At 38.7% G+C, this 17,264-nt stretch overlaps 1 protein-coding gene across 7 annotated transcripts in view; it reads right to left on the reverse strand.

The window, feature by feature from the left end:
* RUNX1T1 (RUNX1 translocation partner 1) overlaps positions 1-17,264 on the reverse strand; it is a 110,082-nt gene that overhangs the window by 42,500 nt on the left and 50,318 nt on the right. For 6 of the 7 annotated variants that reach the window (XM_021387794.1, XM_021387793.1, XM_021387796.1 and 3 more), the window contains 3 exons: positions 7,271-7,408; positions 3,415-3,656; positions 1,564-1,653 (listed from right to left, as the gene is read on the reverse strand). In XM_021387794.1, the coding sequence (XP_021243469.1) occupies positions 1,564-1,653; positions 3,415-3,656; positions 7,271-7,408 (470 nt within the window). Of the gene's footprint in view, positions 1-1,563; positions 1,654-3,414; positions 3,657-7,270; positions 7,409-9,116; positions 9,224-17,264 lie in introns of those variants that run through there. The other variant, XM_021387799.1, reaches the window with a different exon arrangement.

The raw sequence follows: 17,264 nt of genomic DNA on the forward strand, positions 1-17,264 counted from the left end.
AGCCTTAAGAGGCCTTCTGCAGTGGGGTGGATTCCACATTTAGAGCATTCTCCAGACAAATAAATCAGTTCAGAACACTCTATGTCACACTCTTGCTGTGTATAGTCAAATGGGTTAGAAGAAAAAACAAAAGTACAAACACTCAGTTGATGTGCAGCTCTCCCCCTCCCATGTTAGATTTACGGGATCCATATTTAGAACTGCAAGAACACGAGCACATAGCACACAGCACTTCCCTGGTCAGAGGCTTGCAGGCAGAACGATAAACTCTTTAGTGCCAGCTTCTAACAAGCTTCTGGCACCAATGTCAATTAATTCTGAAGTGGCTTTTAAAAGGAAAACAAACTAGATGCCATGAAAATAAACCAGAATGATTTAAGCAGGAATATTAGAGTTGATACAACTGCAAGTAGGAGAGTGTATTCCATTATGAAAAGAAAGCATCTGGCAATGTACCAAGGTAACAGCTCTACTATCTGCATAAAGCCCATCTGACAGAGCTAACCACGAAGGGGAAAAACATGAAAACAAACCCTGTGAGAATACTAGTGCTTCAGGACAACAGAATAGCTAGGAACATTTATACTCACTGAATAAAACAATGCAAACTGCCCATCTACTTGCTGACAATGAAGACCAAAAAGGGGGAACAATAAATACTTCACCTCTACAGCAAAACCAAAACAGAATGCAACACGCTCTGTGAACGCAACATGACTACGGCCATTCAGAGGAGGCAGATACTGATAGGTGAGCACCAGCATAACTTCCTGATCTCAATCATAGAATCATAGAATGGCCTGGGTTGAAAGAGACCTCAAAGATCATTGAGTTTCAACCCCCCTGCTGAGTGCAGGGTTACCAGCCACTAGACCACGCTGCCCAGAGCCACATCCAGCCTGGCCTTAAATGCCTCCAGGGATAGGGCATCCACAAGCTCCTTGGGCAACCTCAAGGAAGACTTTACTTTCCTGATTCCTATTAGGCACATTAATGTGATACATTTTATTAATTTACTTTTGAATGAGGTTTTATCTTGTCTTTCTTATAGCATATGCGTAAGTCCTTAGTAAGACATCTTGTTTGTACTAGTGAACGGAACCAGAAGAGAAAGATTAGATCTTTACATGTACAGCGGTGTACAATCTCATTGTGTACTAACATTAAGCAGCGCGTTAGAAGAGGGCTGGTAGTAGGAATTCCTGACATCGCTGTGCTTTGCATCATGCAAAAATTTACAAAAAAAAATCTAGTTTTGTAGAAGCACAAGGCATTATTATGTTTATAATCCGAAGTCCCAAGACTAAGCTGGTAAAACCTTCTGTGTCTACAAACCAAAAATATAAAACAAACAACAATGATTATAGAATTAGGGAACTGACAGCCCCTGTGAACAGCCAAGCTATATCCTCAAATGCAATTCCATCCACCATGCTATGGAAAGAAGCCTTTAAATGTTATTCATTTTCCCAACTCTCTTAAAAAGAAAAACTGTAACACACATCTGTGACCTAGCAACAATATGGTTTGAAATACTTTCCAGATCACTGAACTGTGCAATACCTTTAAAAATGGGATGACAAAAGGTCGCAGTGGGAAGTTAGTAGCTTCTTGCAGTTTGGAATGAAATTCTTCAATTGTCAAAGTAGAATTCTGTTGAGAAAAAAAATTCTTTCTTCGTGACAAAATAATGAAAACACTTAGCAAGAGAAACAGAAACCAAAGCACTTTAAAATTGCTTAATACCTTGCTCTTGATATTGATAAGAAGAAAAGCATGCCACATATTAAATGATTATCTTAATAAAATACTCAAAGAAAACCTCCAACATCTCCAGCATTCAGTGCCTGTTGCTTAGCATGAGGTTTAAACTCTCAGATGCTAAGCATGGAAATGTTTTCAGATGTCAAACACCAGTTTAAGTTGCTTTTCTTGATATTTTTTTTTATTTTCTCTTAGTGCTTCTTGTATTTATTTTCCCAGTACAGATATGACAATTAACATGCAAAAACATACCAAAAAAATCACATTTTTAAAGGCAAGTTTCTCATTGTTTGATGAGGAAAATTGCTCTTTGCCTCTTATACTGATCAGAGAGTTGTTTATTACACCTTACTTCACCAGTAAGTTGTGTAGGGAAGTCACTGCTTTGCGATTAAGAACATAGGCATGGCATCTACATCCTGCACGAGTTTAGCCAAGGGAATAATGATTTGTGACCATTCGCAAGGAAAAGATACTAGTTTGCTCATCAGAGCTCAGGTGAAATTTAGTAAGGTAGGAATCAATTGTAAATAACAACGAGGTAGCATTTTTTATGTGAAAATCAAAGGCAGATAGATGCTCCCAAAGCTGTCTTTAGTTTCTTTCCTTTACCAGTTCACCTTTCCACAGAAAACCACATAGCATGCAAAACCACATTAAATAGGCGTTTTGGATATAGAAGAAAATGCAGAGGAGACTTACTGAAGTTCCACTACCTAAGTTAACCTTCCTTTTAACACAGCCTCGAGTGAATGAGTTTCACTGCTTTCAGGTAGTGTTTTGTGAAAATACAAATGGGGGCCACCTGAGCCCTTGTACTAAACAGTGCTGGCAGTCTTTGCTTCAAATGAAGTCAATGGCAACTGCAGCTGCTCAAAACAGATGTATACTAGAGCACCACAACAGCATTTTTCCTGGTACGTGTAATTATTGCTGAAGGAGATACATGGGAGACAACAATGCCTGGCAGAGGGAAGACTTTAATGAGAATAAAAAGAATCCTGGGCCAAATTTACAACAGTTTGCCTATAAAATAGCAGCCCAACCTGACCGTTGTAGATAAGAAAAACCTGAAATTATCATTCAGACTCATAATCACATAAAGATAATCTTATAAATAATGTGTCTTTAAGTAGCATCAATACCCTTTCAGGTCCCTCATCGCTGGATTCAATGAGTACTGAGAAAAGGTTTTCCACTGTGTAAACACAGCCCATGTATATATTCATCTCATCCTTTTAGCCAGTATTCTGCTGATATGTGTATAGTGGCACTCGTTTTTACCCAGTCAATTTCATTAGGCAAGCCAAAACAGATTTTATTGTATTATATAATTCAAGCAATATCTACTTCAGGGCTGCCATCAGCAAGAGCAAAAACCCATTCACATCCTTTTGGCATAATACCACACTGGCTACAATTCTAGTCTGTATCCATTTGAGAATAGCTGCCACTTGTGGAAGGACAGTCAAGTTACTTGTGCTAGTTCTAGGGCAAGAGCTGCCACTTTATTCTTACACGTTCGGTATCCTTAAGGTATGGGAAAAGCCATATATGTAACACATTCTTGTACACAATAAACATGTCAAGCATAAAAGAGGTAAATGGAGAGAAAAAATTACAGTTATTGTGTCACTGGTTTTTGCTTACCACAAGTCCTAGCACAAGGGTACGCACTCTCTCCCCAATCTCTGGTGAAATGTCATTGCCAAACTGCTGTAAGGTTGTAAGAAATCTCTTCAGTTTGCTGAGTTGCCTAGCTCCACACGCTGGCGGTAACTGCTGGTTAGCCAGAGAAGAGGAAGAGGAAGAGGACGGCCCATTGCTAAAGCCATTAGGAGGAGATGGAGCTCCATTTAATGCTGTTGGTGAATGGCTTGTGCCATTGGTTACTGAAAGAGAAAGAGAAGGGAGGGTAAAATAAAGAGAAGGATGGAGAGAGAAGGAAGATGGCTTAAAATTTTCTGTGCTTGACCTCAAAATTAATGAAGTTGCATGATCAAAGATAATCAGCCTTGTGACAGAGCAATACTCCACAGTTTATATCCATTTCATAGTATCTGGTACTGAACACTGTATGGACTGGAAGTAAGAGTAGTTGCCTGTCACAGTCCCCCTCCCACAGTGCTCCTGGACCTGAAAAACATTATTTGAATACCACAAACAAACAAAACATAGAAGGGGGGGGGGGGACAGAAATAGGGAGAAAAGAGCACAAGCACATATATGACTGAAAACAAAAAAAATTGTTCTTTGGGGTAGAAAAAAAATGTGCAGACATATTTCATGAAGCCTCAGTTTATCTCTGAATATTTTTACTCGTGTTTTGTACACACAACTGACAGCTGTGTTTATAAAACAGGACTTGCACGTTTTAACCTTACACCACCCAATGAGAAGGTTATTTTTTCTGATACAGATTTCCTAGCTGCTAACATATGGAGCACACTAAGTTGTTTGTGCAGGTACAAATGGTGCCACACTAGCTGTGGCCCAGAGTCTTGCAGTTAGGGCACGAAACTAGGCTTCAGGAGAAGACTTCTCAGAGACGACAAGGAAATCACTCTGCTTTTCAAGTGTTAATACAGTATCTCTATAAAGGATAGGAAAGCATTATCTTCCTGTTGCAAGACTGCAACCTTGACAAAAACCATTTCTGACCACTGTTTTAGTTCAATTCTTATCCATTTTCCAGAAGATAGCATAGAACCAAACTGAGGACATCTTTTTCCACCCAGGTTACAGCAACACACGCTCTTGAGTCTGACTAGCCAAAATGACAGTGAGTGGCAAGAAAAATGATGGCTCCCTACAAATAAAAATGCATGAGTGCACTTGGAAGCATGGGCAGGCAGCACACAACTATACCCAGCAGCAGCTACTGAGCAGGCTATTGACTTGGGCAAATTTGCTGGCTTCTGTTTAGGGAGTCACTTAGAAATCACCTGTTTTAGTATCACTTGATGCAACCTGCCTCCCTACACCAAAGCACCAAGACCGGAATTTACATCACTGCACACCAAAAGCCACCACGAATCGGGAATTTACCTACAATCAAAAATGTAGAGTGATAATAGCTTAAATAGCTTCCTATTTAAAAGCATATCCATGACAAGTAAGCAACTTCAAGAACTTTTCACGTTTGTTAATGACCAGCATCTCTGAAGCCCAACATCCCTTTTCTATTTGTCACTTCCTCCAACAGTCATCTTTCTTTTTAGAAAGTAACTCCTTTCTGAGGATGGACATGTACTGACTATCACAACCCTTCTTTTAAAGGAGACCCTGCCCTAATGACTGAAGGGCCCTTCTGCTGGTAATACAAAGAACAGCAATCTGAATGACTACCTAGTTTCCACTTGGTTTTTATCTAGTTTTTGGTTGCCTCCTCTATTTGAGTGGTCTAGGGAAAACAAAAAGTGGAAAAAACAGAAATAGAAAGAAGCTGGCCACTCAAAGTTCAGCTCCAAGCCACGTTCTCTAAGTGCTGCAGCAGAGTGAGATATCTGAGTAAATATATGGTGATTGCAAGGAACTTGCATAGCCAAAATCATCATACCATGAAGTTAGTAAATGAGGACTGGGAAGAATACATCCTGCTCTATCCTGACACAACCTGGTAACTCAGTCACTGCTCCTGGTGATGGGGCTATGATCAAGAAAGCAGAGAATAGCAGAGTTCATTCCCTAGGACATATATGACGAGGAGAACGGCGGACCAAATTTCTCCCTCAACAAAATAAAGAAATATTCCCCAAAAGCAGATCCTCTAAAACAATTGCCATTTGCAATAGTCGACCCAATACTGATTGTTTTATCTCTTTATAATGTCTGAATTTGCCAACTGGCAAAGACATCTATGTTATTGTAAAACATAACCATGTTATTAGTAAAAGAAAATTTAGCATTTAGAATTTCAACAAACTAATATATTTTAAGAGTTTTCAATAGTCTAAAACAAAGCAAACAACTGCACTCTTGACAAGAAAACAAGTAAGCTCTTCTTAGCCTACAGGCATCCTCACTGCAGTAGCAGTAAGTGTAAAAAGCAGTCATACAGAAAAGGCTTTCTACTATCCCAGCTGGAACCGCTAAGGCCAAACTCCAAAATCTGACAGCGTAAAAGGCATTTAAAATTAGATCTTTAGACTTTTGGACTTCATATAAATAGCCAAAACAACAACAACAAAACCAGCTATGGTTCACACACCTTCCAACAATATCCAGAAAATCTAGTGAGTATACTCAACTGAGGACTGTAAGAATAAAAAAGAACATGGTCTCATTCCTTTTATCATTGCCCAAGATCATCCAGAACTGTACTAAGTGCATTAGACTGAAAGGCTTAATCTGCAAGGGCCCCATCCTGCAAAAAAACCTCAAAACAATTTAGCTTCAGAGCAGTTTCTAGGATGATTCAGGTGCCGGAGTTAAACAAAACAAACAGATCTTTGCAAGATCAGGGTCACTGGGTTAAATTTGAGTTTATGCAAAGAGTTGGCAGAAACTCTCCTCCCTGTTTAAGTCTGATGTAAATCCTCAGGACAGGGTTCACTGGGATAAGTGGTACAAAGGCTTCCAGCTGGCCTTCTACACAGAGGTGAATTTTAAGAAAGGCATTTAACAGGCAGTAAGAGGCTAAAAAGATATAGGCAAGACAAATAGAAGATGCTGCCGTCATTCTGTTTAGGCATATGTATTCTACTGTTCTAAAAATGTTTTATTTAAAATGTGAAATGTAAACACATTCTCATGTTTATACTATTACAAGGCAGTAAAAAAGAGACCAAAAAAATTGCAGCTAAGTCTTGGTAAGAGAAATGTGGATCATTTCATGACTGTGAAAAGAATAGTCCAGACAACATGCCAGATCGCAATCTCAGTTACACTGATATGAATGCAGAGTAACTCCACCATGACTGGTAGAGCTTCCTGTGTGTTTACATCAGCAAACTGAGACAGAGAGGTGGTCCCAGACTAGAAATCTCAAGACAAAACAACCAAAGGCTTTTTTTCTTGTTTTTATATCCATTCTAATTAGAAATCATGTAGCACTTCATTCAATCATCAGTGGGATAAAATATCTGCTCTATGAATAACCCCCACCTTAAATGTATAAACAAACCACAAAGCCCTAAACAGTAACTACCAATGTTTATACACAAAAGTGAACAGAATCCCTTAAATCGTACAACAAAATGACACAAGAGTTTTCTGTATTTATCATAGAGCTGATCTAAGCATAAATGACATAGCAAAGAGTGCTCTCTGTTCTCTGACACTACAGTCAAGCTATCAGGGAAATTACCACAGCTCAGAGCTGAACACCTTAATAGATTAAAGATGCATTAATCTGCTGTGATTTTAGATTTGTTTAATTGCTTATTGCAGTGTAATCAAATACTGCTGCAGCACTTTCATACAGGTTTTCCTTCACACACTTTTCAGTTTCTTACATACAAAAAGAAAGAATACGGAAGAAAAGGAAGAAAATAAGACTAATTACACGTTGTGGGTGTGAATGAACTCGTTCTTGGAGCTCCTTGGGTAGTGGGAGGAGGTGGCATTGTTGGAGGCGTCAGCCTGGATTGTGTCTTCACATCCACAGGTGAGTCTGGCATTGTGGAATGCTTCTCAGTGCGATCTGTAACACACCATAGGAACACACTATTTTATTTCCCCAAGCACATCCACTCTGAAATAAAGTTTAAAAGCAAATGCAGGAAGTGAGCTGTTTCAGCATCTGCCACAAAAGATTACACCTGGTTATCTATTCCAGTGTGCTCGTGCAGAATTAGATCATCTGAACCTTACTTAAGAAGGTGCAACATAGATGGGAAGACCTCATTTGTAGCAGTGCTGTGTTATCTTTTGTTTTTATTTCTAGCACATGCAGATGCTACCTCCCAAGCACTCCTGGAACTGCAATAATGCCACCTCCCTTCAACGTTAGCCAGGAGGAAAAAGATGAAGAGGCAGGAAAGTAATAAATCCCCTTACAACACTTACAGGAGCAAAACCAGAAGCTCTTCAGTACAGGTGAGATATTGGGAGGATACTGGTTGAAGCCAGTTCTTGTCATGCCTTTGTAAGCAATGAGAGATACTTATGCTAAATACCAGTGCCTCTCGGATGACTTTGCCACCGTGCCCCTGGATATTCTCACATTCCCATCAAGAATAAACATGTCAAAATGATAAGTAGATTGCCACACATACATATTAAAAAAAAAAAAAGCATAACATTTTAAGTTTACACCTTTACACATTAAGAACAACTTTAATGTTCAAAACCTGTAAGATGTGAAAAACAACAACAAAAGCAAAAACAGGCAGAAAACCTAACAGTTCCCTTGCAAGTAAAGAGCTAGAAATGCCAAATATTTTATACAGATGCTACAGAAACATCTTTTTGGATAACTCTGTGTTAAAGTTGACGTGGGGAAAAAAAAGATTAAGTAAATAAATAAATAGAAATATAAAACCATCCAAATCCTTATGTTTCATTTATCAAAAATGGGCAAAACATGACAACAGCAGAAAGTAAAAGTAAGACAACAGTTTAGCGGGCCATCTTGAGTCAAGATGAGGCTTAGCTTTAAATGGGCATGAATCTCACATCCCTTCTTTTGGGGTCAGCATTATTATTATTATTTTTTTTTTTTACAGACTGTCCTATACAAAGCTTCATGAGCTCCATTAAACTGATTATCAAAACAAGAAGTTGTCACCACTGTTGGGTTAATAGATGAATCTGTGGTTTCAATTCACAACAATGGTAAAGTCAGAAATGTTCTACAAATTCTGTCGCTTGACTTTGAGAAGGTATATCGTGTTAGAACAATGAATAAAAGTTCACAGAAAAAAACAACCAAACATCTAAGATCTTGCATGTGAGACACTAAGGGAAACTAAATGCACTTTATGAAGGAAGAGTGTGTTTTAAAGAGCCTTAAAAAATTTGATTATCAGAACTTTCAATTATCAGATGAAGAGGGGGAGAAAACAACTATGAGGGATACAGGTAGAGTAGAAAAGGATCTGCAGTTTGGATCTCAGGTTAGCAAGCCTCAGTAGCGTAGGGAACGGTATCCAAAATGACTTGCTTAAATATTAAGCCTTATGCACAGGTAAGTTTTGATTTTCAAATTGAGAAACAGTAAATTATTACATGCTGAAAAACAAAAGTAGGTTTTAAAATATATTTCTACACAAAATTTCCTTTCCATATCACTCCACTCAAACAGTTAAATCTATATCTTCAAAAAGCCATTCATTTAATATAAAGAACTACAAAATGTAGTCTTGAAATGTTAATTGCTTCCTTAATAGCTGAATTCATCTCGCACTCACCTCAACCAACCTCAGCAACAGGGGAATAAATAGCTTTCAGCTCATGTTGCAACAGAGGGAAAGAGGCACAGCAGTAAGCCTGAGCCCTCCTAAATAAAGGCAAATATTTCTGCCATGCCAAGAAAGGAGAGAGAAAGGGAGGCTTGCCAGAGCTGGTGGGGAGATAACAGTGGGAACTGCTGGTCCATCTGGTTTTCATTCTGCTAACACTCACGCTGAACTGTTAAGGAAGGCAGTCCAGGTACACAGATTTGAAGCATGTGGGAGCGCAGACACAGGCAGGGAGGAGATGGAGGTGGGTGGAAGAAAGAGTGAGAGAAACCAAACTCTGCTCAGCTGCTGCTCGCGCCGAGCAGGCACAGGCTGTATCCCACAGCTCAGCTGCTGGGAACTAAATGCGAGCTGAACCCGGCACCGTAACCAGCCGCACCTCTCCTGCTCCTGATCCGCGCTGTTCCAGAGTTAGGTCTGTTCCCAAAGGCTCAGATCAGAGGGGAATACTCTTCCCAAAAGCTGGAGATATTCTGTTACTTAAATTGAAAGCTATAGTGGGAAATAGTGTGTGGGTTGGCCCTCTAACTGCAGACAGTTACTGCTGTGCTTGAGCTGGTTTAATTCCCTCCAACACTGTCTGCTGCCCAATTTGCAGACCACTGACATTATCTGTACTTTTCATATACCTCTGCTGATATTAGGCTTTATTGTTTCTAATCACCTTTCTTTGAGAAAAAACAAACAAACAAAAACAACTTGACAGGCCACTGACTTCTGATTAGTCTCCGTACCCCCTGCAAAGCCATACAACCCACCCTGCTACTGTACAATGGCAGACAGATTTATCTCTGCTTGTCCATAAGCTCTCCAGCACAGTCTTCTGTAAGGAGATATAAGGCTGCTTTCAAGCACACCTCAAAGCACTTCAAAACGAGGTACCATATTATCTTGTCAGAATAGAGGGAGGTGGAAAGAAAAAGAAAAAATAGGAAAATTCTGTAGAAGTACAGTATAAAATGCAAAGTTCTTCCACGTGCTTGGAATGCTTGGAAGATACCATGACTAACACACAGCCCTGGAAAGCAGCCTGCCCCAGTGCACTCTTGTTTACTTCCCATCCTTCCAGCCTCTTCAATAGCAAAGCTGCTACAGGAGCCTTTCTGTCCTTTCTGTTAGGGTTTCTCTGCTCCTCACCTTCATGACAGATTCCCCAGCTCTTGCAGGAGCAGATACACATCACTGCATTGGATGCTCTACATCTCCCTCTATCCCAGCACCCAGCTCGGAGGACCTCAGCTGCTACAGTTTTCAGAGGAAGGCTTCTCAGAGATTGAGTGGTGACAGAGCGCACAGCAGAACTGCCAGTCCCTGTCACTTGAATTCACAAAGCTCATAATGTCTGATACGTAACCCAGAACCTCACCTCCTACAAATCATTATTAATTTAATTTAAACAAAACAAGGAGAAGTTTTTACACTAATTGTTGAAAAGTAGCCTGAAAAGATGAAAGCTAAAATCAAAACAGTATTTAAATTGTATTTATTCGTGAGCCAAGTTGTCCCTAAACAATGTTATTATTTGAGAGGTTTCACGTTTTTCATGGCAACTCTCTGTGGTTTTTCTGCTCTATCCATATTCAGAGGTGCTGAAGGAATGGGAGGGGTAGAAGGAATCCTGCAAAAGGAAAAACTGCATCTTTTACGCGTGAAATCCTGCCTGTCAAGGACTTCAGGTACATTTGCTCTCTAATACAGGAGTATATTCCTTGAGCTTGGCCTAAAATTTGGAAGAGCTTTAAGGGAAACATCTCTTAAAATCACTTAATTTCTTGAATTCCAAATATGTTTATGCTCTCGTGTCAAAACAAACTCCGCAAAGAGGGTTTTGCTATTTTTTTCTGTTGGAATCTGGCATTTCAAAAATAATAATCCCAAATTAGTAGAGACATGACAGAAAGCTTCTCACAACATCACCCATTTCAGAGTGCCGGCTGCGTATACACAGACAGTAACTTGTTTCAGATGCAAAGACTTCTTCCATAGACAGAAACCTTCTAAGCAATGATGGAGTTGGACTCCTTAGCCAAGTTCTCATAAAATGGGGCTGAAACCAGAGGCTCTCCAAACCAAAGAGAAAAAGAGACATCTGCAATTAATTCTTCACTATTCACTGCAATCAATTCAGGATGGAGATAGATGGTGAAATAATGGGCTAGTCCTAATCCATACACACAATCCTCTGGTGCAGTGAGAGACTTAGAATAAATTCAGAAAATATGTTTCAAGTATGCAGAGATCTATTGCATTTGTTTTGGATAATATTGAAAAAAAAATTGAAATTTACATTCTTGAATCTCTTTTACAGCGAAGAGTGGAGAACTGTGACTTTACCACAGAAATATTTTGCTCCATATAAAATTAAAGAATGTTGTAAAACCAGCTTTAAATTATGATATTTCTTCTGTGGATTTCTTGGTTCATGAAACCATACTGTTCTTGTCATTCATTCAGTTATTATGGTAGGAGTTATTTTTATCACTATTATTTAGATGTTAGGTGAACACCGATACTTACAATAAGCCTGGCCAACTTCTGAAGGCTAATGTGGGAGAGAGAAAGCAAAATGTGCAAGAGCACGAGAAAAAAGAGATGTGCATGCATTCAAAGTGATTTACTTTACTTCCTGTAGCCTCAGTGATTTAGTCCGTTTTTAAAACAAGGCGGTCTTTCATATATGGCAACATTTCAGCTCACGTGGCACGCTTCCAAGTCTAACGCATCAAGGAAAGCTGATGTATGGAACAAAATATGGAATATATAAATACTTTACTGATACCATTTCAATAGCCAATTCAATGTCAAGCATTTTGAGGGGTGGTGTGTTTTCAATTTCCTTTTTTAAATGAAAAAAAGTATGGTATAATATGCTGTGGCATTTATTTTACTTTTAGTTAGCACAAACAGTTCCAGATGTATATGCAGGCATGAAAGATTCTTAAAAGACACTCTATATTGACTGTACAATACTCACTACTTCTGTGCCAACACATTAAAAATAAAAATAAAAAAACCGCCAAATTAAAAGAGTCTTTTGTCGTGTTCCCTTTAAACTTTCAGAAAGTACAAATCCTTCATGTGACACAAGACTATAACCTGCCCCTGCTACTCAAATTGTATAAATTGAGACCTAAATCTATACCATTTAAAAGTGAAGGCTGTTACCGAGTTGACACTGGACTAATCCTGATTGTTTTGAGTGTGATAGCAAAGAATTTGCAAGCAGATAACAGAATTTGAGTTCCAGGAGTCTCTACTCAGACTCCCTGCAGACTGAGAGTCCCTGCAGAAATGAAGTGGGTGACAGAAACCCATCAATCGAAGAGGAAAAATTACATAGCTCTTCCATCCATAATGTTACCACACTGTGGTCACTGAAGAATCTTCCCTTCAGCAGATCTTCACCCAAAGTCACATACACCACAAGGCTATGTTTGAGGCCTTGAGCCGCTCAAGGTGTATCACTACCCAGAGTGTGACAATGAAATGAAGATCAGGGAGTCATGCCTCACATCACACTTACTGAGAGTTATATTGCAAGGCAACTACCCTGGCTGAAAAGGGCTTGCTTGACATAAGCATGGTATAGGCCTAATATATATAGCCAGTCCCTACTTCTGGAAAAAACTAAGTCCTACAATGCATCCATAAAAAACAATGCTGGGATAACTTCACAGGTCAAGCATGCCTTGGACTTGTTTGAGGTTGAGCCTCGACTCTACTCATCTCAGCCTTTTTGACTCCTCCTTAATGAATAAACAAGAACCTAAACACAATGGATGTTTCTGCGCTATAAATGGCCAATCTCAAATGGATGATATGGACACAACTTCCTATCCTTCCTATGCACCAGATGCATTCATGTTATCAGCCTAGAAAGAAAACGTTGCCTGGTTTCAGGTCTCCAGTGGATAGCTTTTCCTCCCCATGCAATTCGCAAAATGGCAGTATCGGGAAGCAGCTCAGACACTCGGACTCCATCTTCAGTAAGAAAACATCACCCCGCAAGCTTTATTCCCAAGGAGAGAAGATGCAGTGTTAGTGACAGCAGCACACAGCTATGTTTTCAAGATGATGTAACATCCCACTGTTACTTCTACACTACCAGTAGAAAGTTCACATGATGACCCTTCTGCAAGAGCAAAATCACAACTTTTGCATGTGTCTTATCTTGGTTCTTTTCTGCTCAGATATTGAACATTTCATATCACCTGCTATTATTCAGAATAAATGAAAGCATATTCAGTTTATCCACTTCTTGTCATTTAACATGCAGAAGAGCAAAGAAATCATGCATCCTGGGAGTTCACTATAGTTATCTCAGGCTAAGTTATCAGAACTTTCTTCAGATGTGCTAAAAAAAGCAATGAGAATAATGTAATCTCCACTCTGCCTCTCAAAACCTGAAAGGGAATTTTGTGATACTGTTCTAGCAGGAAGAATTTATGTATCATGAAAACTAGGTGAATGATGGTCTATAATTCACAACATGTTCTTCATCCATAATGGTATGTATATTGATTGATCCTACTGTCATGATACCAACCAAAAAAAGCAGAATCATTCTTTTTTGTTTCAATTCTCTAGAATGAGGTGCTTTCAGAAACAAACAAAAACAATAATAGCCACATAATGGCTTAGCAACTGAAAGCCAGATAGTTAAATAAGCAGCGTGTGAGTTCAATCTCAGGGCTGAGACAAAAGTATTATGTCTTGGCTTTGCTTGGACTTATTAATTTGTCCTGAAATAAAGAAATTCACTTTAACGTTTAATTTCATTTTTAAAAAATGTAAAAAGAATTAGGTTTTGCTCTTATTTAACAATTTGACATGTTTTGACAGTTTCAAAAGTAACATAAATTCACTTTTATTTAATAATTAAAAACTGAACACTGGCAATATTGCACTACTTTTCCCCTCCCGTCTTCAGGCTTTACCATGTAAAATCATAGAGAAGAACACATGCTAAATGAAGATCAACTACCACCCTAACAGTTTATGAAGTACTTCAGCGAGAACAGAAGAGCAAAATAGAGGACAAACTGTGGCAGTGGTTGCTGCCCACCATTTCCAGTATCCTGCAGAAAATAAAGTCTGCAAGTCTCCTCTCAGCTGAATGCATGCATATTGGTCGGCCTGTAGTGAAAGTAAGGACAATGTAGATTTATTTTAAATACCCCACCAAGCGTTACAAAACTCCTTACATGTATGTATAATTAATGCACTTAGAAAGTTAACATACCCAGAACTTTTATCAAAATCTTATTTTCCTCACTCTGTTTCCTGGATCTCTTCCACTTCATTTTTCTTGACAAACTACCAAACTAAGAACTATGGTTTTGAGTGACTTTTTTTTTTTTTAAGATAACAAAATTTCAGAACCAGACCACTGTATGTTGAGGCGCAAAACAAATGGAGAAGTATGCACTATCTTCATTATGCAAAATAAAGAGCAGAAAGAACAACAGAAAGAATTGTTGGCCAAATCCACTCCCTGGCCTCCCCTACATGCAGAGAGGACAACTCCTCCACATGAGCAAGCTCCCAGTTTTCTCCTATTTCTTATAGAGAAAACCATGGAGTTTTCAGATAAGGCTTTCCAAAGGCTCATCTACCAATAACTCAGCTCCTTTTGTTGGCAACTTTGCAGGAAGATCAATCCCTGGCAGGACTGCATGTTATTGGATAAACTACAGATGAAGTCAAACTGATAACTAAGAAACTCAAATACTGTCAGCATCAAATTGGTGTGGTTTATACTCTCTTACATAACCTGTCATAATTTGCATACGTTATTCCCACCCTCAGGAAGAATAAAACATTTTTTTTCCCAACACCAGCTAAGATTTCCAGACTTGCTCCCTTTAATTCAAAATCTGTAAGATCCAAAATTAACAGTAAATTGTTTGTTACACACAGCTAAAAGTCTGAAGCAAAATAAGTCCCAACTTTCTCCATTTTAATGCACTTATGCAATATTAAAAAAAAAACAAAAAAAAGAGTGTGAGGCATAGTTATACTCATTTTAGAGAAGTCCTAGGAGAGTACTGATGCCAGGATTCCATTAAATTTAACTAGAACTGAAGTCTCTAATACAATTTCAGGGTAGATAAAGTAATCTAAAATAAGCTATTTAGATTCAGGACAACATTAGGTGTTAAATTATTCTGCCAGCAAAAAAAAGTTATTGCAGCTGCCCTATTAAAAAGCTTCACTTGTATTTATAAAACATGACATAAGTAATTTATGCTTTTAAAGAATGATATACTGGGGTAGGAGCTGACATTTTTCCATGGTTAAGCATCTAAACAGATGACATAGGGACTACTGAAAAGGTAGTAGACATACATCTCCATTTACTCATGAGGAATTCGCCATGCACAAGTCAAGATCTGGCTGGATAAGGACTGATGTTGATCACTCTAGAACAGAATACTTCTCAATGGGAGAATCGAGCTCCAAAATCCCCCTTTTGTCAGACTGCACGGCTCCTTTTGTCTAGGAACATAGTTCTTCTCTGTGGTATTACAAACAATGAGAATTTTTTCTCTCCTGCCAGGTGTATAGCAAGACCATAGCAATAAGGCAGATCAGATGGGTGGCCAAAGTCTGAACTGCCTTCCAACTATGAACACCGCTCCCGTTGTAGGAAGGATGCCTAATTTCTGCCATCTAGCACAGATAGCTAAGTTGGGAGATAAGACTCTCTCTATAATCATTGAGAAGAACGAAGACTTAGAGCCTCTAATTTATCAAGCCAGATATTAATCCATCAGAGAAAAATGTATGCTGAAACAGAGTTCCCCTAGGAACCACTGGATGCTGCCACTGTTACTCTCTTACTACTACTGGTGATGGAGAAGTGGAACCATAGCGCAACAGACCATCTCAGTATCATACAGTGACAGTCTGTAAGTAGTGCGACTTACTATCCTAATTAGGACTTTGGCATTTACAGACATAAACACTCTGGGAGACTATTATTTAACATCACCAAATTATGCCATTAAAGACATCTTGTGTTTACATGACCCACTGCCTAGATAGAGTGTGAAAAAATAGTACTAGTTGCAAGCCAGTTCCTCCTGGATGTTGTATGTGACACCGACTGTGTTTTATTTTGGGCACTGGATCACACCTGAAAGCTGCAGTAGGGTGCGTGGGCGGGGGGAAAGAGATTCTCAGACTTTACATGAAATCAAGACCTTCCATCTCAAATGCTGTCTTCGATGAGGTGCTACTACTTTTTGACAAATGAGCTCACAAGAAAAACAAAGGTTACCATTAATAAAAACATGTTTCAAAACAATTATATGGCTTAAAATAACATGCTTAAGTGTTAACATCAAATAATACAAGCACGCAAAGGATGGGGGAAAGGGAAGAAATTTATGTACATCACACCAACAAAAAAACAGCCTGAACTTCCTGCAGTGAATTCACACAAATACCCATTGGCACAGAAATCAGGTTAGCTCCCCCAGGAAGAGAGATGCTGGTTAAGACTTTTAGTCCCTGGTCCTTAAAAGAATCAGGAATATCTGCTTAACTTTAGATTATGAAAACAGACACAGGTAAACCAGTACAGACCGCTTCACTGCTTACAATTATATGCAACTTTTCTGGGCATTAACCATAATAACACTTCTAGTCTTGCACAAAAAAAACTTACAACCTCCTTGTTTTAAAGCATCCGTCCTTCTTTTTGAATTTTAAATATCAGACAGGAGAAAAAAAAAAACAATCACATGACTGAAGTCTGAATAGAAGAAAAAAATCAACTAGTACAGAAACCACAGGAAACATTAGCAAAATATTAAAACAATTTCAGATATCACAATATTGCCATGTTTGACAGTTGTACAAAGCATGCTTTATTTCATGCCCAGCAGATTCAAATGAAAGGTATTTGTTTTTCTCAACAAACACATAAAAACAATGGTTTCTACAATTATAGGACCTGTCCTCATTTTCTTCAAGCCAGGCAAAACCACAATTTACACCAAGTCATTTAATGTTGACCTTCATGGACCTGTATGGCTTCTTATAGATGCACATGTGTGTGCATGTATGTGCACATGCACTTACATATTAAAT

This window comes from Numida meleagris, chromosome 2, assembly GCF_002078875.1.
Source record: "Numida meleagris isolate 19003 breed g44 Domestic line chromosome 2, NumMel1.0, whole genome shotgun sequence".
NCBI classification, from domain to species: Eukaryota; Metazoa; Chordata; class Aves; order Galliformes; family Numididae; genus Numida; species Numida meleagris.